The sequence below is a fragment of the Anopheles marshallii genome, chromosome 3 (assembly GCF_943734725.1).
Source record: "Anopheles marshallii chromosome 3, idAnoMarsDA_429_01, whole genome shotgun sequence".
NCBI lineage: Eukaryota > Metazoa > Arthropoda > Insecta > Diptera > Culicidae > Anopheles > Anopheles marshallii.
In genome coordinates, this window is record NC_071327.1 from 48178883 (window position 1) to 48199647 (window position 20765).

Consider the following 20765-nt stretch of genomic DNA (forward strand, 5'->3'; position numbering starts at 1 on the left):
AAGCACACGCCGAGAGAATAACGCATTATTTTCGGATGTTGTGCAAAATTTTGATTAGCCAAGGCCACTCAGTAAAGTAGCACGTGTAAAGTATGCTTTTGTGATAATTTTATTTCGAAATAGTCCAAAGAAAACTACCATCAATTTTACAACGCCATTTGCAGTTCAGATCTCCAACCCCGACGTGTTTTGCCTTGCATCTATGCTGCCTTTATCAATATTCCTTGGAGATGTGATGTCTCAATCTGCTTAAGACAATTCTTTCATCAATGATGAATCATCGATTCCGTGTGATGCTCCAGCTCGTAGTAAACATTCATCATCAAATAGCCTGAAGCAGCATTTAAAATCAAACCCAAACACTCAAATCGCTCATGGTTTAGCTTACTTTTGTAACCGTAACCTTTCCTTCAGTTTGTTTCAGTTTTACATTTCTCTTCAATATTTATCTTACTTGCTTGTAGTGTTTCAATCTCGTTTATGTTTATGTATGTTTAAGATTTTCTTTTCGTTTCATTTAACCCTCATCCCAAATAACCCGCCTAACCACCGGTATCTTACCTTTAAACTCGAAACGGTGGCTTTTTAAATGCGTTCTTATCAATACAGTGTACACAAAAAAATTGAGTGGGTTTTAAATTTGGCTATTACATATAATAAGTGTGTTCAATTTTCCTATGATGAGATCCAATCGAGTTTGAGCGGTATGTATATGAGAACTTAAATTTGCTAAAAAAAACAGTCTAAGTCAATAATATAAAATACCAGTAGTACGGTATCATTACGCATCGTAAAAAATTTGACTAAAGCATACCATATAGAACTATTGCCGGATGAAATTTTCACGCTATTAGTACAATTAAATGCTCCATTACTTGGGGTAGACAGGAATACGTATGACTAAAAAAGAGTTCCGTTCGATGACGATTGGATATTTAATCATTTAACATTTGAGGCAGTCAAGGAAACTCAAAATAAAACGGTTCAAATGCAAAAAAAATCTTTTGAAACGCCCGCTGAAAGACTGTTTAAACTTTTTACAAGTCATTGGTTTCCTGTGCTCATCTTCTTTTCCTGTCATGTTTCATGCGATTTAATTGAACACACACTACCAGTTAGCATTGGTACTTATGCGTGATTTTCGTTACGTAATGGCTACTGGTTAAAAATTACCTAAATTGATTAAACATCTTCACCAGCGCTTGACTATTGTAGGTTCCTTTCTAATGTTATACAGGATTTACGGATTTCAGCTGATGGCGAAGAACACAAATCTGGTGACGCATTCGTCCGTCACCGCAACGTGTGTGTGTGTCTTGTTCCGGTAAGCAGCGTTGATGCTGTAAATTATTTCTCGCGTTTTATGTAGTTAGTAATTTAAATTAAACCTCACACAGCTTTCCACCCTTCCTTCTCTCCGATTTCCCCTGTATTCATTTGAAACGCTGTCACATTTCTTGAAACGTCATTTGTGCATCGTCTGCTGTGGAGAATTGTATTTTGCAATCACAGGGTTTCTATGGCAACCACTCAACAACAATGCTGGTTGCTGTAGCGTAGAACGAGTGGCGACTGGCTGACGTGAAGATTTCGCCAAATATGTTCCATTTTACACGCATATTATTCACATCTGCCGCTAGGTGATTCATAAAAGTCTTGTCGTGAAATGTTCGAAGCAACTCTTTCGACACATTGAAGCCGATCTTCACCGTTTAATGCATGTCTGAGTGTCTAAAAGGCTACCACTCTTTGCGCAAATAGTACCATTTTAGCACGAACAGCGTCCACCATCGCCACCACTACCTAACGTAAACGGTCCGAGACCGTTAGACCCCGGTCCGTTCTTGATCATATCCTGCAGGCCCTTCTGGCGATCACCATCATCAAAGTTTTCACCCTAAAATATACGAAATTCGTACAGAGTACGGTGCTTAATACGTTGTGGTTCGTACTTACCCGATGTTCTCTCTGTTCGCGTATCTTCCGGGCCAGTGTCAGGAATGCTTCCTCGATGTTGATGTTCTGTTTGCAAGACACTTCAAAGAATGGCATGTCAAAGTTCTCGGCAATCTGTACCGAAGAAAGGCCATAACAGGGATTTAATTTACATAGGTTAGATAAGTTAATGAAGGTCAATAACTTATTTCATTGAAACTCGAAATCAAATAATAATGTGTTGTAATTAAGTAATGATGTGGACAATGTGGCTTCTTGTTTATCGACAACAACAACCTCAAGAGGTCTAGAAGCCTTCCATTCCTGGCTTTCTGTGACTTTATTTACCCGTAGCTGGATGGTCAGTCCTGCGAACGGGGAATTTGGTCCGGATTGGATTTTGGTCCGGTCCGGTTCCCTAACAATGTGGCTAAATGGCCCTATTTTATTAAAGATCTCATGCCTGCACCTGAGTCCTCACCGAATATCGAAGATCGAATCGAATCTTTACCAAACCTATAATAGAAATGATTTTTAACTCGCGCTGTACCACAAAGTTGATCGATGTTGTGTGGTCCTAGAAAGAAGTAAGTCTAGTAAACTTGCTGGTGACAGGCTTTAGCTTTAAGAGCTCAATACGGTGCGAATAATAAGAAGGACCTTGGTAGATTACAATTAGACTCAAATCGTCATACCTACATTCCGTTCACAGACATAGCTGTGTAAATAATCTAACAGGTCCATAAATGGGTTAACTAATTATTTACAAATTTATGTTGCCTGTTCGTTGTCCCGTGCCGACTAACATTCCCCACAAGCAGATATATTTCAGAATCCACAGGTCATTGGCATCGTCTAGCGAATAAAAGTAACGGAAACAGGGCAGAGAATATTTTACCCATTATTCCACAATCCACCCCATATAACCACAGGCAAAGCGTCCTGTTCGACTAATGAAAACCCCCTTCTCGAAACAAAGCTCAAACCACAGCTGAGATCGGGAAAACGGCGCCAACAAACATCACATTCCGTGTGTCGCCTATTTGTCTCGGTTAATGCTCCTTTCCATTTCCATTGGCCCGTTTCCGTTCAGGTGCTCCTTGGAGAGAGGCCATAGTTTAGACGTTACTGGGTTGCTTTACCGGTACCAATCATTTACTCGGCGGAAGTGGGAATTGAGTCGTCGAAGGGCAACACAATATCAACAACAACAAAAATTGGAACCATACAAAACAGTCACCCGATTAGTGCTTTAGTCCAAATGGAAAGGAACCCATTTGCCCTGCTCCTTGCCACATGTTGGTGTCACGTGAATGGCAAGTTCTCCATTCTAGTGGTAAGCAGCAGTCTCGGTGCCAAAAAGCGAATCGAATGCCGTAGCGATGGTGCAATAAATTAATTTCAATTAATTCCTTTCGCCAGATCGGTGACAAGCGGGTGGAAGGTGTACGATGGTACAACCATCAACAACTCTCATTACCTTTTCACCTCGCTCCTTGTCGACTGCTCGCTGTTGTGAGGTGCATTCACACTTATTGCCGGCCAGAACTTTTACCACATCAGGAGCCGCGTTCTTGAATTGAAAAAAGGAAAACAAGAATTATTTGTTGATGGTTATCGTAGGTTGATGAGCGATGGAAAGGTACAACAATTGCATATGCACTTGGGTTACGGTGTAAGCTTTTGTGTTTATGAATCATTCGCACGATAAAAAAGGTAAATTAAGTTTATGCTTATGAGTACGATACATGACAGAGTATGTATATGATAATTTAACATTCAACATAACTAAATCAAACGTTTAATGATTAAATGAATCAGTTAACATCTTAGCATTTACCTCCTGAATGTTCCGCAACCAGTAGGATAAGTTGTTGAAAGATTCCAGGCTCGTCACGTCGTACATCAGCAGAATCCCCATTGCACCACGGTAGTAGGCAGTCGTCAGCGTGCGGAACCGTTCCTGACCGGCCGTGTCCCAGATCTGTAGCTTGATCGGCACACCGTCCAGGTTGATGAGTTTCTGCTTGAAATCGATGCCTGTGTGTCACCATAAAACAAACATACAACCAAAATAGAAAGCATATAAGAGGAAAATGTGGTGGTCCCGATCAAATAAGGTCCCGTTTTCGGGGCTTTTGTTCGTGCGCAATCAAAGAAACGTGGTAAACAATAGGACACAGACCGTGCAGGTTCCATGGTCTTGGTTCAAAACCATTATCAATTTCCATTCGGGTTTTTATGGCTGGGAAGCGTGTAGTAGCAAAAAAAAGGAAGCGTCCGGATTGGGACAAATACTATCCATAAAACATGAAGCTTTATTAGATCCTCTCACCGGAAAGGATATGATTTTTGCTTTTACCATCGACCATCATTTGCTTTACCTCAGGTGAGGGCAGCCAGACGGTGAGCAAATAGTTTTTCTGTCAACGAACTGCAATTGCTATTGAACCATATGTCACTGCATATCGAGTTGGGCCGCAAGCTAGAGAACTTGTCTTTGAACAAGTGCACAAAACTATTCCGCCTTGAAATCATTCATGTTTGTACGTCCTACCCTAGAAAAAATCGAACGAGGGTCCACTTTTCGCTAATGGACCTGTTTCAAAGTCTTCCGTCTTAGCGAGAGGAATATAAAATTCATGTCTTGCTTTATCTCTGTATTCTAGCGTTATTCTTTTTTTTTCTATACAAGGACATTTGGAAATGGCCGTTTTATCCGGACGCCCGATCCATCAACAAGCAAACCAATCGTCGCACCATGTTCGCCATCGAAAGCTACGAGAACGAGCTGAAATAGCGGTAAAATGCACTAAAATACGACACCGGACCCCCGTAAATGTGTCGATCGTAAAAAGTGTCTCGTCGAAACCCGGAGGAGAGGGCGCCGGACAGTAAATACGTGATACTCGGAGTTTTTTTTTTTTGCCAAACTGCCTTCCAACATGCCGGGAATGCTCATAAAAAGGTGAACGCGCCATTTCGTTCTAGCATCCTGCAATGCACTGGCCGGGAACGGTGACGAGGATGGAACGTGTGAAGAATTTGTTTTAAGCATTTCCTATTTTAGTTAGAGGTAGTGAACTAGCAAGCATTCTGAGCAATGATTTATAAAAACAATTTTGTGTTGGATTCGAACGCCTGAAGGTATGCAATGTATGGAATACCACGAGATATACAGCATAACTCGTGCCAAAGTGTTGCTAAACTACACTTACAATAACAATTGCGCTGACATTTTATCCTCCGTTGAAATTATTTAAGGAATGTAAAATGTAGTACATTATTTACTTCATATCGATCAATAGTCTACGTAAGTTGTTCATCATCCACAAACACCGGGCGAGTGTGAGTAGTTTTCCACTCAGCTTCATTTCCCTGCACAAATGCATCCGGTAATTCATTCTGGCACATTTTCTCACTACTTTTCTATGGATGCACTGTTCCATGCATCAATGATGATGATGATGATAATGATGATGATACGACCAGCAAGGGCAAATCTCTTGCTGGCGACGATGCATCATTGCATATGCAAACTGCAATTCCCCAGTCGCCTGTAATTATCCGCACGAACCTACGGTATGAATCATCGCGGGCGAGAATTTAGGTTTCTTGCGAGTCCGTTCGGGATGGGAAATGAAAGTAAAGGTCAGGAATTAACGACGAAAGCGCTAAACCGTCAAAGCATACATTAGTCGTAATGGTGTGTCCTCGTTGTTCGATCAAATCTTTGTTTTTTTTTTTTTTTGATAGATGAAAGGTATTGTAATGTTAATGTACTTTAATTGCAGCATAATGTCACACTCGAAATTGCAGAATCGAGCATTATGTACATTACGATGTGCTCTTCGGCTGTCTAAGGATACCTTTTCCAAACCAAAGTACGTCCAATTCCTATCGCTTGTGTTGTATCGCAAACTATCGTTACTTACCGATCGTGGAAATGTAGGTATCGTAGTACCGCTCGTCGCAGTAACGATGCACGATGCACGTCTTGCCAACGTTGGAATCGCCCAACACCAGCACCTTGTACGTGGCCGCAAAATCGAGTGCCATTTTACGATGCGCTTTTTGCCCACTCCGGCCACCAAGAAAAAGGATGTCCCTTTTGCTGCTTCCTTTCGCGTGAGTCAACGGACGCAAACGGCACACTCCGGTTTTGTGTGTGCGAACGTGTCTGTGTGTTGAGCGGTTGGTCTAGCGAATCCTTCTACCGAGCAGCTACGGACGTGATGGAAGGTTTCGTCCTTATTTTTCGTTCTTTGTCTCGTCACGAACCCACCAGCAGGTTTGAGCCGAGAACAGATGGCAATGGGTGTCTTTGTGTCTGGTTAAGATTTCCTTCCGGTGGAAAACACACTGTTACTGCGTCATCGTTCTCGTCACTGATGGAATGATGGACTTTTAATGATGATGTGTCACTGTTGTCGTCGATGCTAACAATCCGGAACTAATCTGGATGCACAAAATTTCACGATATCCAGGCTGAAAAACTGGTAACTCACACACCCAATAATTTTTCGCACTGTTATGTGAAGTTTTATCTTCCGCTCCGGGAACAATCAAACCTCATTCCACTGTATCAAGAAACACTGTTGTAAACAACGTTTTACTTTGTTTGGTCTATAAATTAAAGAGTTTTCTTCTTCAAAAAAATCGATGCCTACATTTGGTCTGCTTTCTTCCTAAAAAAAATATAGCTACATAGAATAATCACACCTTAATGCAAATATCACACAATTGGGAAAACCCCTCTTTTTGCTTCTTGCTGGATAAATCTTTGTTTTTCCCAGTTAGATCACTTTGTAGCCCAATGGTGAATATACAATATTGACAGCCAGGCGTTACCACTCGAGCTACCTACTAAACGAGAACTGAACGCACCCCACTAGCGACTGTTTTTCCCGAGACCAAACGCAAAGTTTTCCTTGTTGACTTTTCCTTACATCATAACTGCCGAGAGTGTGTGCGTGCCTGGCAGTGCATTAGTATGAGTAAAAGCTCGCAACGGACCGGGAGGATTCTTTCGTTGTGCAAACACTAGACGCTCTCATGTTGACGTTTGCCTTACGGCGCTACAATTCACAATGCAGACTCACAACGATACGAATTAAATGAAAAGCGGAAACTGCACTGCTACTTCAGTTGCTTAAGAAGCTATTTAACACCAATATTCTGACGATGCTTTGTTTGAGCTGAACAAATGAACAGATCCCATCTCAATGTTGTGTTTCCCTACAGTACAAAAACTCTTTTGCTCATAAACAATACAAGCGTATAGTGAGTCTAATAATTCACTACCACATTTTAACAAAACTACCTTATTCAAACCAATAACAACTCCCTTCAACTGCAATACTTCGCAATTGTTTCGCAAACCTTCTTGTAGTCCCGTCCCAATGTTTTGCTCTCAATTCGCGTCCCACTGAGTGTACGGATTCAACACAAAACAAAGTGGCAGGAAAAATCAATACAATCCGTGCGCACGCGTACTTTGCGCAAAGTTTTCATCCCACGTGTACAGCGCCATGTGATTGGAAAGAGGTGGCGTCCTCTGGTGGGTAAACAATTTTAAATTGTTCGAATATTCACGTTTGTGGAAGAAATACAAAAATCCTCTTAGAATGATTAAATTAACAACGTTTTATTATTTGAATATATTCTTTTCAATTTTTTTGTAATAACATACATTTATTCTTGTAAAAATTATTCTTACTTACCTTAATTAATACCTTAATTCTATTTTGCTTCATTTTACATTTTTTTTGCGGTTTTGTGTCCATATCATTTGTTGTTTCTTCGTTTTAGATTGTTATTATGTAATTAACAAACATTGGCAATATGTGGATAATATTGTTTTACCCTAGTTTGCATAGTTCATTAAATGGGGGTAGTATAATTGAATGTTCTTGGTTTACTTTTGTAATTATTATCCAGACGTGATTAGTTGTATTGCGTCTTTTAGGCTTGTGCTTGTGCTGTAAGTGTTTTTAATATAAATAGGCTATTTATGTTTTAATTGCAACCAAGCATGGATGACTTGGTGGTAGATCTACAATGTTGAGTAGATATCCTGTTATATTTATGTATTTTGTTGTGCACGGAGTGCGATCGTTTTCTTTTCATTTTGCCTTTTTATTAATACTGATTTAAGTTCCAGGACAGTACATTCAACCCACCTTTCGATTGACAGGCAGTCCCTGAGATACGCAATTACAGCAAACTGTTATAACCCGGAAAAAAACTCGTTTACACTTCAAAGTTACTCAGTTGACTTCCTTCTCTGGACTTAATTTATTCAGCAAATCAGGCGACCTTTTGAAAGAATTACTTACTTATACTTCGCAGTCTTGGCCTGCTGCCGGAGTCCTCTAAACCGCTCACGTTCGAGCGCCTTTGTCTGCTAATCCATTGGTCCGACCTTTCTGGAGGACACTTCAACACCATCACTCCATCTCAATTTCAGCCCACTACGCCGCCCCTGTCCATGTGGACGACCCAAAAGGACTTTACGGGCTGGATTGTCCGGTGTTATTGTCATGACGTGACCAGTCCACCGGAGCCTGGCGAGTTCAATCCGCTTTACGACAGTAAATTCACCATATAGCTCATAGAGCTTGTCATTGTAGCGGCTCCTCCATTGTCCTTCCACACAAACGGTGCCAAATATCCTTCTGAGCATCTTTCCCTCTAACACGGCTAAGAGGGTTTCGCCAGTTTTGGATAACGTCCATGTCTCAGAGGCGTAAGTGAGTACTGAAACTATATATGTCCCAGATTCGTTCATCGCGACAGGAGTGGAGAAGTTTCCTCAGTTTCCTTTTAGATCTTCCACATGGACAGAGGAGTCGTGGTAGACCCAAATTGAGATGGAGTGATGACGTTGATACGTCCGCCAGAAAGGCCGGCATAATGAATTAGCAGTGGAAGGCGCTAGGCCGTGAGCGGTTTAGAGGACCGGAGTCGGCCAAGACCGGAGTGGTTGTAGCACCGGATAAGTAAGTAAGTAGATGCATTTTATGACGCATACCTTAGTATGACCATATAAATATTACATTTTAAATTGCACTGAATAAGTAATAAAAACGGTTTATTTCGCATTTTTAGTTTCTTGTTTTCGCTTTGAAATACTTTTACCAGAATTTTCCCATATATGTCAAATTAAGAGTAACCTAATGTTAAAGAGTAACGTTATAAGAAAAGGTAAGAGCGGGAATCTCGTGTACACGTGTGTTGTAGGCATTTAACAAATGAGCAATATCATCACAAAATGATCGTCACGTTAAAATACCGGTCATGCAAAGCATCAGCTCCATGATGCATTTTTCAGTAATGGGCGTTAGTAAACATTACCATGCGATGATGTAGCGCGTGCATTCAGTCGCTCACCAGCATGTCTCGGATGCACACGGGAAATCGAGCATACTTCAAAGCTCTCTTGGTCCGCACCCTTCGGGACGTGATCGTGCTTTCGCAATGGTGCTGTACGGCTCCGTATCCTTTGGACCCGTTCCAACGCTTTACACGCCACCATCACACGGTAGTGAAGAGGCTTCGTCAGTTTGTATCCGCCGTACTGTTTGGTATCATCTTCGCTGCACCCTTCTTGCTGTACTATCTGGACTCCGGACAGATCTACGTGTACACTATACCTCTGTCAATTAAACTCATGTACTACCTTCAAACGGCAATACAAACCGGCTCGATAGGATACATTCTGTTTGTGTATCAATATCGAACCAACTTTCATCTGTTTTACTTCGAGCGTCTTGTGTGCGTGTTGGAAGAGTTCGGTCGTCCGGACATTGACGCTCGTCTGTACGCGTTGCAAGCGAACATTCGTCGAATGCTCCCAGTACTACCGGTATACATGGTGCTGATCGTTACGGCTTACATTCTGCGCGAACAATCTTGGATTGTGTTGCCCAAGTTGGTCATTTTCTTAGCAACGCAACTAATGGTCACAAGTTTAACGCTGCTTTATGTCGCCATATTCGGCACAGTGTTCATGTTACTACGCCAGACGAACGACACGTTAGAAAGCATTCTGCTGGGAGTGCCGCTGATTGACAAATCCTTCGCACATTGTTCGCTCGTCTATACCGCACCCGTGCGCCTAACGCGGGATGACGAGCGAACGGTGGAAAAGATACGTCTGTTGCAGCTAAAATTGCTTCATATAGTGCTACGGATCAATGGTGGAGAGTTCGGTCAGCTGTTGATCATGATTCTGCTGGCCACCTTTATATTTCTCAACACGGAGCTGCTGCAGCTGTATCAAGGCATAAAAGTAGAAGCATTTTCGTTCGCCATTATCTGCTCGAAGCTGCTCAATTCCGCACATAAGATTGCCATGCTGTTCATGTTTGCTTACCCGAATCGATTGATCCAAACACAGGCAAGCATAATAAAATACCACAAACACAACATTGAACTTCGAAATTAATGCAAATAAGAACCTTTTTTTTCTATTTCTCGTCATCAGAATATACGTGGCCTTAAAATACTGTATCAATTGAACAAACCAGGAAACGATTCACGATGTACTGACATTGTACGTAGAACGAACTTTTCGTCAGTGATTAGTGGTGATTCAATACTAAAAATGTTTCATTTTTTTTTGCAGACAAATCGCTTCATAACGCAGACAAACTTTTTTCTCGAAAAGGCGCATGAGGTGTATGGCATGATATCGATCGATATGACGCTGATTTTAAGTGTAATTTATCACATTAACGTGTTGTATAATTGATATGCATCTTATTGCGGAAGTTAAGGTTAATTGTCCTCTTTTCCTTGTCATTCCAGATCGTTGGAGGCTTAACTAACATTCTTGTAGTACTGGTGCAGTTCTCTGATGCGAAATCTTCACCCACTTAAGTGATATAGTAGTAGTAGTAGTAGTAGTAACAATATTTTATTTACTAGAATATGACCTTATCTTGTAATTTACATTACGTAACAATGGTTTGATGAGTTCACTTATACCATTCCACATATGTAAACAACAAATAGAAAATACGACAAGGAAAAACTTATTAGCCTTATGTGATATAAATGAGTGTTTTTGGTATACTATCTACTCATCCATTTAGTGAACGTGGTGATCACTTAAACAAAAGCGCACACGTTAATAAAAAACTGGAATCAGTAATATTTCTCATCACCAAGATGGTTGATTAAGAGTTTCCAACAAAAACAGTTTTAATGTGATGAATTTGTTTCAGCCGTGGAAGTTTTTCAGAAAAAAACGCTTTGGATAAAACGAGATCATTACTTATGCATCCAGGAACCTACTTATCTCCCCGTGCAGATTAGTACTTTACAGTTAACAATCAGAATGTGCCCTGGCAGGATGGATACATCCTTTTATCACAACTTGTTGGCCAGCCGATTTCGTCTCCTGATCAACATTTCTCAACTGTTTGGGTTTCTACCATACCCGTTCCATCTGCAACAGCAAAATGGACCAAATCGACAACGCTTCTTTATTGAACTGTTAAAATGTCTGCACAAATCAATGGGGATAGTGATGTTCGGTACGGCATGCATCTGTTGTGTAGCATTATATCTTTACTTTCCGGAAATTATGTACGAGGAGGATGTACCACCCCTACTCAACATTGCGTACCATCTGGAAAATGCACTGAAGGTGTTAAACGTGCTGATAACTTTGCTCTGGCCACAAACTAGTGAATCGTTCTATCGAGAAATTTACAACGGTTTGGTGCAAATACTGCTGCTTTACGGTGATGCTAAACGAATAGATAGAGTACTTGTTGCTGTAACCTCCCAATCAAAGCGTTTCCTATTCCTGTACTGTTTCGACGCTCTCCTGAACACTGTCTCATTGGGGTTCGTTCTTGGACATCCAGTTTCCACGCTGCTAAGCATGAGCTACATTCTACCGTTCTTTGCAACCATGATTAACGTTCTGCAGTATAATGCACTGTTCTCCTTGATAGCAGGAATTGCGGCTGGTCTAAATGATAGTCTTCGCGTCATTGCTGTGGAAGATAGCCACCATCGACGATCGTACGAAAAACACAAGTCAAAATACTGTTACAACGATGATGTTAAACGTTTGCAGAAGACAAGATCACACAAAAATTTGCCAAAGATTGACAAACTTTCCACGTTGCATGTAGCTCTAATGAACTTGGCTGCAAAAACCAACGAACACTGTGGACCAGCACTGGTGATCATAATGCTATGTGCGTTCGTTCAAACCAATGTGGCACTGTTCGAGCTGTACCTCAACTGCGATCCTTTGCACAAGGATCCCGAGATGTCAGATTTCATTATCTGGATTTTATTTCTGCACACTGCTACAAATTTCTCGTACTTTGTGATAATGGCCAGTTGCAACCGTGCGATACAGAAGGAGGTACTAACGAACCAACTGGAACAGAACATCGCTTTTCAACCGATTCTTCAACCTTCTTACAGAATGATCGCACCGTACTGATATTGCATGATTTCAATTGCTTCTGGGACGAAGAGCAGAATGGGACGGTAAGAATCGTAACGATGCAGTTAGCTTCATTCGCCAGCAAGGGTGTTTTGAAGTGTTTGTTTTGTACTTTCTATTTTTGTAGATCGAATATTACATTAATCAGATTTCCAACCAACCGCTTACTCATCAAGTTTGTGGCATGATCACATTGGATATGGAACTTGTGCCTAATGTATGTATGAATTTGATGGTTTCGTTAAACTTTCAACTACTTATAAAATGCTTCATTTAGGTTGTGGCAGCAATCGTATCAATTCTGTTCATTTTGATGCAGTTCTCGGACTCAAGATTTCAGGACTTATTGCAACATTACATAGAGCACTCCCTTACAGAGAACTCACCAGCGACTAATACCACTTTTTAATGGACAGATTTTTTAATGCACTCCAAAAGACACTATGTTTATAGCAAGATACGTTTCGCACCGCTTAATGAACATGCGAATCTCGTGTTCCAATAATGGATTGTTTTAATAATGCATTCACTCGTAAACCTACACCTGCTCATTAACCTTCACTGGCGAGTTGTTAGCTCCTCAGTCTTTCTCCGAAATGCATCGATTGCAGGCGGAACAATTTGCTTATTTTCGCGATCTGCTGGCAGATACCTTCCGAATGGTGGTGCACCTATCACAGTGGTGTTGTACCGCACCGTTCCCGCTGGAACCATACCAACGCAACGTATTCCCGAGTTCACACGACCACTACCGGACTGTGCAAGCACTCAGGCGGCTCTTGTCGATGCTACTCTTCGGTGTTGTGCTTACGGTGCCATTGCTACTGCTCTACCTTTATGATGGGAAAGTTCACATCAAAATTCCATTATTCATCAAGCTTATGTTTTACCTGCAAGCTCTACTGCAATCCGCATCCTCGGGCTACGTGCTTTTAGTGTACCAGTGTCGAACTAGTTTCCATCGCTTTTATTTTGATCGTCTGGTGTCTGTGTTGATGGAGTTCGGACGGCCCGACATTGATAAACGTTTGTACGCGCTTCGAACGAATGTACTCCGGTTGCTGCTTGCCGTGCTACTGCTGGTTATACTCATCCTCTCTGCACTCTTGTTTCGCGACCATTCATGGACCAATCTGTTAAAGATCGTGATCTTCCTCATTACTCAACTGATGGCAACGGCGCTTACACTGCAATATGTAACGCTGTTCGGCGTCGTGGCCGTGCTGCTCCAACAAATGAACGACACATTACAAATAATGCTTGTTGATGGTGAAACGGAAACTGATACGCGGGTGGTCGCACCGGTACGCTTAACACGAGATGATGAGCAAACGATCGAAAAGATACGTCTTCTGCAGCATCGGTTGCTTCAAATAGTGTTGCGCACGAACGGTGGAGAGTTTGGTCGGCTGCTAATCGTGATCCTGCTGACAACATTCATATTTCTCAACACGGAGCTGCTGCAGCTGTATCAAGGGATAAAGGCAGCTGCTTTCACATTCGACGTAATTGGTACCAAACTGACGAACTCTGCTCTGAAGTTTGCAATGCTGGTTATGTTCGCCTTCTCAAATCGGCTAATACAGCGCCAGGTACACGGATACCAACTACCGAAACATCAAGTAATTTAAACAAAATTGTTGTTTGCTTTATCTTTGCAAATAAATCAGAATCAGCGTGGATTAAAACTAATCTACCAACTTCATAGTTCGGGAAACACTCTGCGATGTCACGACATTGTAGGTAGAAATAACGTTTTTTTTTACTCAATTCATATTTTTATCTCAATATGACAACCTTTTTTCATCACAGACTAATTCCTTCATAACGCAGACAACATTCTTTCTCCAAAAGGCACATGTAGCGTACGGGATGATAACACTCGATATGACGCTGATCTTGGGCGTAATGCTAGAGGATGGCTTTCAGTAACAATAGATGGCAACTTATGCTCTTCTCTTTCTTCCAGATTGCAGCTGGTTTGACGAATATTTTAGTAGTGCTCGTGCAGTTTTCTGATGCAAAACCCTCCTGCAACTAAGTACAACCGCAAGGTGTAACTTTGTCAACTCCATTAGCAACGGATCTTTCCTGTGCTGTATTTGATGAGTAGGTCAATAACACATACGAAATATACCATTTACTTGTAATATTTGACTCTCAAATTCCGAAATTCCGATCCGAATTATGTATCCCAAAGCAGGTTTATATGAAGACAATAAAACTCCTCCTCCTAACTCCTCCAATCAATAGATGCTGTGTAGCATGCAGCGTCACTTCAATCTTTTGGGGATATACGTTTAGTTTTTTAGGAAGCTTTTGGGACATTGGTGGTTCAAAAGGTGTTCTGAAAATTTAAATAAAATGTATATAAAATTATTTTTTACAACACAAATTTTGGAGAAAATCCACTATTTGAGGTAGGGCCATGAATATTCTGATGGCCACTACTCTGATACATTGGTAGAATTGATGGTCTTCGGTGTTTATGTTTATATGTTTATCTACTGGTCCAAAATCTCATCCGGACCAAACCCTCGTACCGCAGTACTGAACATTCCGCTACGGTTAAATATTGTCAAAGAAAGCCAGAAATGGTTGGCCTAGACCTCTTGAGGTTGTTGTGCCGATGAAGAAGAAGTACATTGCCAAATTGTCGGAAAGACAATTTTCACCAGCACCTTCAGCCGCCGCTTCTGAGTGTCTGCTGGTGAGATTGCCTCGCCCAGTGGTGTATCTACAGTTGTGGGTACCCCAAGTGGATTTGCGGAAACGCTAAGCAGGTAAACAAACGGGGGCCCCTGGGAAAAAGATTTCACCATAAAAAGAGTTGTACATTTGTGAACTCGAGGCGACATCAGTGGGGGCTTTAACTTTCATATGACGGGAAGAATGTGTCTGCCTGACGCTCTACCTGTCTGCAGAAAGATGGGGACTAATGCCGTATTGGCTACATAATTACCGCAAGTGGCAGAACAAGGCAAGTACAACAGCAGCAGAACAACAGAAACACCAGCGACAGTAATGGCGCAGCCGACGATGAGATTGTCAGCGCCATCAAGTAGCTTAAGAATGACAAGTCTGATGGCAACCGAGCTCTTCAAAAAGGGACCGGAGAGACTTGTCGTCAAAATTCACCTACTGATCGTGAGAATCTCGGCAGGCGACGACAGGCTGCCATCACGGTCCTCAACACCGCCTTTAAGATCCTTTCTTGGATCTTACTTGCACAAATTTCGTCAGCAATTACCAAGCTGGGTTTGTTGAAGGCCAATCTACCACCGACCAAATTTTCACTTTTCGGCAGATCCTGCAGAAGTGCCGAGACAGCCAGATCCCCACGCACCACCTGTTCATCGACTTCAATGCGCCATACCATAGATCGGAAGAAGCTATGGAACATCATGCAGCGGAACCTCTTTCCTAGGCAGTTGATCCGGCTGTTAGTGGCCACCATGAACAGGATGCAGTGCAAAGTGAGAGTATCGAATCAGTTGTCGGAATCGTTCGAATCTCACAGGGGTCTGAGGCAAGGGGAGGACTCTCCTGTCTACTCTTCAATATCGCCTTGGAAGGTGTAATACAAAGCGCGGGCTAGATAACGACATTCGTGGCATGATATTCTACCGGTCTCTCCAATTTCTTAGCTTCGCAGATGACATTGACATCATTGGCAAGACGACAGTGAAGTTGTGTGAGGCGTACACCAGACTCCAACGTGAAGCAGCAAGAATTGCACTGAGAATTGCACATGCGACGAAGACGAAATACCTGCTTGCCGGAGGTTCAGCCCGTGATAGTGCTCAATTGGGAGGCAAGGTAGCAATCCACGGCGACATCCTCGAGGTAGTATAGGAAATCTGCTATCTTGGGACGGTCGTTACTTCAGACAACGACATCACCAGCGAAATCCGAAGACGCATTGTGCAGGGGAATCGTGCATACTACGGGCTTCACCATCTGCTGAGATCCAGAAGACTTTGAGACCGCACATAATGTGAGATATATCGCACATTGATTCACCCGGTGGTCCTCTGTGGACACGAGTCTTGGACCATCCGAGCGGAGGATGCACACGATCTGGGCGTGTTTGAGCGACGCATTCTCCGGACCATCTTTGGCGGTGTGTTTGAGCATGGAGTATGGAGAATGAGGATGAACCACAAGCTTTCTTACCACGACGATGACCACGATGAGAATGGACTGCCCCACCTCATGCCCCACCAAGTAGGTGTTCGATAGCGACCCTCAGATCGGCACGAGCTCGTTAGCTCGGGGGGCACAGCGATTTCGTTAGCTGGATCAAGTGAAGCAAAATTTATCAGAAATCGAGAGTCTTCATGGATGGGCCATGAAGCCAGGATCCGAGTATCCTTGAGAATAATTGTTGACCGGGTCTTGTCACGGCGACATGCTCCATCGTGAGCAGGCCAACCAGAGAGAGATTGGCTACATCCTGCATTTGTATCCACTATCGTTATGTAAATAACAATGTTAAATATTTTCATTCCGGTAATGAGTCAATAGTTCGAACAAACATCGAGCGAATGTCCTTGACTATTTTCGTAACGGCTGTTATACGTTACGTTCCATCGGATGCATTACATCTAACATTCGCTCATCAAATAATTCTTCCTTGTCCCATATTTATTCAATCAAACAATGAGTGATCGTTCCAATCTACGGCGTGCTTATCTGCTTCAAATTATTTCTTGTATAATTACGTTATTAGCTTGCCATTATCTGCTACAATATTTCGCTCTGCATTGCGCCACATAGCGCTATTGAAACGCAACGGTGTCGTGCCAATAGAACTTGCGAGTTAATTATTTATTTGCCATTATACCTTATTTTGTAGTTATGTTTTTTTTTTGAGATAGAGTTGATAAAGATAAATGGAATTATCGCATCAACGTGGCGATTTCATGAGATTGTTATCGCGCGCATCAAACGAGATCATTATTTATACACCGTGAGGTGTTGTACATGCACTCTAGAGTAGCATTAGCCCAGTTAGTCGTCAACATGGATCCCATTAAGACGGATAAAGCTTTCTACCATAATCTACTAATCAAAAATATTACGCTGCTGCTCTACATCTCACAATGTTTCGGTTTTCTCCCATACCCGTGCTATGTTCTACAACAACACATCGAGCGTGGTCACCTCCGTACGTGGATACGGTGCTGTTTAAACGCTGTACTGTCCGTGCTTATTTTCAGTATCTCTTTGATCTGCTACTTGATGCTGTACATGTACTATCCGTATCTAATATACAAGGATACCTTTCCGGGTGTGATTCGCATTATGTATCATGTGGAAAGTTGGTTAAGAGTGGTGCTGGTGCTGATAGCGTTGGCTGGACCCCGGCTAAGTGGACGTTACTTCCGAGAAACTATCGACACTCTCGTGCACGTAATGCAGCTTTACGATAATGCTGAGAAGCTACAGGGGTTATTTGGCGTAAATTACATCACCACCAACCGATTGTTACTACTTTACAGCTGCCACGGGCTGGTTGTCTCTGTAACGGTGTGGATAAGCACCGAACATCCGATCTCAACGCTGTTAAACATGAGTTGCATAGCATCGTACGTGATCATAACCGTTTACACCCTCCTGTATCAGGCATTACTATCGTCCGTTGCTGGAATTGTGGCTTGTTTGAATGATACCCTGCTTGAAGTTACGTTGCTAGAGAAGAATCACCCAGAACGATCTTATGAGAAACACACAACAATCAGCTACATAAGGCTTCACAATGGCAAACAAATACAGAACCACAATCAGCAGGTGGATGTTGCTACATTCGAAAAATTGTCCACATTGCATTTGGCTCTTATGCGTCTGGTTCGAAACGGCAACAAACAGTTTGGTGTGCTGATGCTGGTTATCTTACTTTCCTCCTTCGTTCAAACCAATATCTTGCTCATCGAACTGTACCATAACATCCGGCATCCCATGTTACCGGAGTACAGCATGTGGATCTACTTTCTACACGCACTGGTACACTTTTCGTTCTTCTTTGTAATAGCCAAAACGAATCATTCGATACAGCAACAGGTACTGCGCTGCGCGGGGGGTCTTCTTTTGCATTCCAGTTGAGCCATCCGACAATGGATTTGATCCTTTTCCTTTGTTTGTTACAGAATGAACGCACAATGCTTCTGTTGCATGAATTCAAATGTTCCTGGAACGTTGAACAAAACATGGCGGTAAGTACATTAGAGGATCTTTTTCAATTTCATCACACCAAACACGGTTCAAAATGATGAGGTACTAGGCAAGGAATGAACCTCTGGGAGCTCTCCTTAACGTGACTGTTTGCAATATCATATCATTGCGTGATGGCTTCACTTCACATGCCACTTCAACTCAATGCCAGGGTTGTACTCATGTCGTATTAATTTTTAATCATCAATATTCCGTCTGAAAACCTTGCGCTTCCGTTGCCGGTGTTGCGAACCTGACACCGGCATTTAGTATCGTTTTGAAAGATGGCCTGGAGTAACATCGAAACCGATAGGCTGCGCCAACAACTAAGACGCACAATTGGAACGACGGTGCGCATTTCGCAGTGTATATCACTTGCCCCGTACCCGTTTTCACTGTTCCAGGATGATTGTTCCACGAACGGCGTACGATTTCGAGTGATAACTTTTTTGCGCTACATGTTTGGGATCCTAACGACAACAGTGACCATAGCATCGCAGATCGTACTGTTCATCTACTACCCCTACCTATTGTACCAACCGAAGGTTCCAATATTCCTAGTGATTCTCTATTATATCGTGAACGTTCTGCAAACAATGACGACGGGCAATATGATGATCGGTTGTGAGGGGCGTCGGTCGGATTATGAAGGTTACTTTGCCGAAGTTTTGCCATTGATAAAGGAAACAGCACACCAGAGCGATTGTAAGAAGTCGATATGGTACCGAAACCTGGCCAGGGCTTTGCTGTTCCTATATTCTACCGTCGCGCTTATGCTTCCTGTTATTATGACTTCGATTACACAGCAGATTGGCACAATACCGTACGTTATTACACATACTGTTCCGTTTGTCGTTAGCTATATGATATTGCTGCAGTATTTCTGCGTGTTTGTCCATTTATCATCCATATTGAGGAAATTAAATGAGCGTCTGGTTCCGCTCATGAATATGAAATTGCCATCAGAATCGGGAGCACTGCGACCGCAAAAGCATACCGTTTATAACATTCTGGGACAATCGTTATCTTCGTCAAGGGTGGAAAACAATCACCTGGAACAGATTGAACAGCTTCGTTTGCTAAACGTTCGAGCACTTGAGATCGCCGGTAGTTTGAGCGGGAAATTTGGGACGGTCATTATCTTGATAGTAGTAGCCGCCTTTGCCAGTGTTAATATCGAGCTGCTCGAGTTGTACCAGAGTGTAAAGCTGGGCCATCTAGGGACGACTTACATCATCTTGAAGTTTATGTTCGCGGTTATCAAATTTTCGTTCTACATTCTGATCGCCTATCCCAATCGTTTGATACAGAATGAGGTGATTTTTGGGAGACATTTCTTTGGACAAATTTTGCGTAGTTACAAATTCCATTTCATTAATATTCTAGAACCAACGCACAGTTTTTATGTTGTACAGAATTAAAAGAACGTCATGCACCTTGGAAACGAACGGGGCGGTAAGTGAAGGAATTTGGCATGCCTTTGAATTTGTGACACCGTAATCTGGAAATCACATCAGGAAATACAAGATCACCTAATCAATCGCTTATAATGGCTCGTTTCAGATTGAACATTACATTTCGCAAATTTCCAATCTCCAAGACATCCATCAGGCATGTGGGATGATCAATTTGGATATGAAACTTATCTCTAACGTAAGAAAATACTTTAACAACTTGAAGTAGAATGACATACCTTACTAATTATACCTTTCGATCTTAGGTTGTTGCAGCGATCACATCGATCATGGTTGTTCTTATACAATTTTCTGATACTGAATTATAAAAAAGATTAAATTTATATCAGCACCACACGTAGATTGTTCACTGTTTTCTCACTCTTAAAGCGACATGAAATAGAAAATACGGTTTGCTTGCAAGGGTAATCTAAACATTAACTTCAAAATTTTATTTTGAATGCGACCATTGCTTAACATTTACGGGATGAAGAGTGTTGCCTAGAAATGATGCCTTTTCATAATTTAAATGACTAATACAGTTTTGCTCAAGTGTAACAATTTTCACACAATAAACTCAAGCTACTTTTAAAACCATAACTAACACAATTACAATTACCTATGATATGGTGCACATTGCAGTAATGTGTTCGGGTATCAATACTAATTTGAGAAATAAAAAAATACTT

At 42.0% G+C, this 20765-nt stretch overlaps 4 protein-coding genes and 1 pseudogene across 4 annotated transcripts; 4 read left to right on the top strand and 1 right to left on the bottom strand.

Moving 5' to 3' along the window:
* Positions 1–1768: 1768 nt before the first annotated feature.
* LOC128715698 (ras-related protein Rab-8A) lies at positions 1769–5994 on the bottom strand. The gene is made up of 5 exons (XM_053810610.1): positions 5871–5994; positions 3776–3975; positions 3416–3508; positions 1957–2070; positions 1769–1897 (listed from the first exon to the last, which is right to left on the bottom strand). The coding sequence occupies exons 1-5, from the start codon at positions 5992–5994 to the stop codon at positions 1769–1771; spliced, it is 660 nt and encodes a 219-aa protein (XP_053666585.1).
* Positions 5995–9331: 3337 nt separating this feature from the next.
* Positions 9332–10818, top strand: LOC128712733 (uncharacterized). Its single transcript, XM_053807607.1, has 4 exons — positions 9332–10336; positions 10424–10492; positions 10565–10657; positions 10747–10818. The coding sequence occupies exons 1-4, from the start codon at positions 9332–9334 to the stop codon at positions 10816–10818; spliced, it is 1239 nt and encodes a 412-aa protein (XP_053663582.1).
* Positions 10819–13005: 2187 nt separating this feature from the next.
* On the top strand, positions 13006–14450 carry LOC128715353 (uncharacterized). Its single transcript, XM_053810236.1, has 4 exons — positions 13006–14001; positions 14080–14148; positions 14222–14314; positions 14379–14450. Exons 1-4 carry the CDS (start codon positions 13006–13008, stop codon positions 14448–14450), a joined length of 1230 nt encoding a protein of 409 aa, XP_053666211.1.
* A 2984-nt stretch (positions 14451–17434) lies between these two features.
* On the top strand, positions 17435–18681 carry LOC128712734 (uncharacterized). The gene is made up of 2 exons (XM_053807608.1): positions 17435–18472; positions 18511–18681. Exons 1-2 carry the CDS (start codon positions 17435–17437, stop codon positions 18679–18681), a joined length of 1209 nt encoding a protein of 402 aa, XP_053663583.1.
* Positions 18682–19233: 552 nt separating this feature from the next.
* Positions 19234–20415, top strand: LOC128712735 (uncharacterized; annotated as a pseudogene).
* Positions 20416–20765: the final 350 nt, after the last annotated feature.

What these genes read in the sequence shown, in the direction of transcription:
- LOC128715698 (XM_053810610.1), bottom strand. Translation starts at nt 5,994, where the DNA reads ATGGCACTCGATTTTGCGGCCACGTACAAGGTGCTGGTGTTGGGCGAT. An exon ending in TACCTACATTTCCACGATCG is followed by an intron (nt 3,976 to 5,870) that starts GTAAGTAACGAT and finishes GGTGACACACAG; the next exon opens with GCATCGATTTCAAGCAGAAA. An exon ending in GCGAACAGAGAGAACATCGG is followed by an intron (nt 1,898 to 1,956) that starts GTAAGTACGAAC and finishes CGTATATTTTAG; the next exon opens with GGTGAAAACTTTGATGATGG.
- LOC128712733 (XM_053807607.1), top strand. Translation starts at nt 9,332, where the DNA reads ATGTCTCGGATGCACACGGGAAATCGAGCATACTTCAAAGCTCTCTTG. An exon ending in ATCGATTGATCCAAACACAG is followed by an intron (nt 10,337 to 10,423) that starts GCAAGCATAATA and finishes TCTCGTCATCAG; the next exon opens with AATATACGTGGCCTTAAAAT. An exon ending in ATATGACGCTGATTTTAAGT is followed by an intron (nt 10,658 to 10,746) that starts GTAATTTATCAC and finishes TTGTCATTCCAG; the next exon opens with ATCGTTGGAGGCTTAACTAA.
- LOC128715353 (XM_053810236.1), top strand. Translation starts at nt 13,006, where the DNA reads ATGCATCGATTGCAGGCGGAACAATTTGCTTATTTTCGCGATCTGCTG. An exon ending in CTCTGCGATGTCACGACATT is followed by an intron (nt 14,149 to 14,221) that starts GTAGGTAGAAAT and finishes TTTTCATCACAG; the next exon opens with ACTAATTCCTTCATAACGCA. An exon ending in ATATGACGCTGATCTTGGGC is followed by an intron (nt 14,315 to 14,378) that starts GTAATGCTAGAG and finishes TCTTTCTTCCAG; the next exon opens with ATTGCAGCTGGTTTGACGAA.
- LOC128712734 (XM_053807608.1), top strand. Translation starts at nt 17,435, where the DNA reads ATGGATCCCATTAAGACGGATAAAGCTTTCTACCATAATCTACTAATC. An exon ending in ATCATTCGATACAGCAACAG is followed by an intron (nt 18,473 to 18,510) that starts GTACTGCGCTGC and finishes TTTGCATTCCAG; the next exon opens with TTGAGCCATCCGACAATGGA.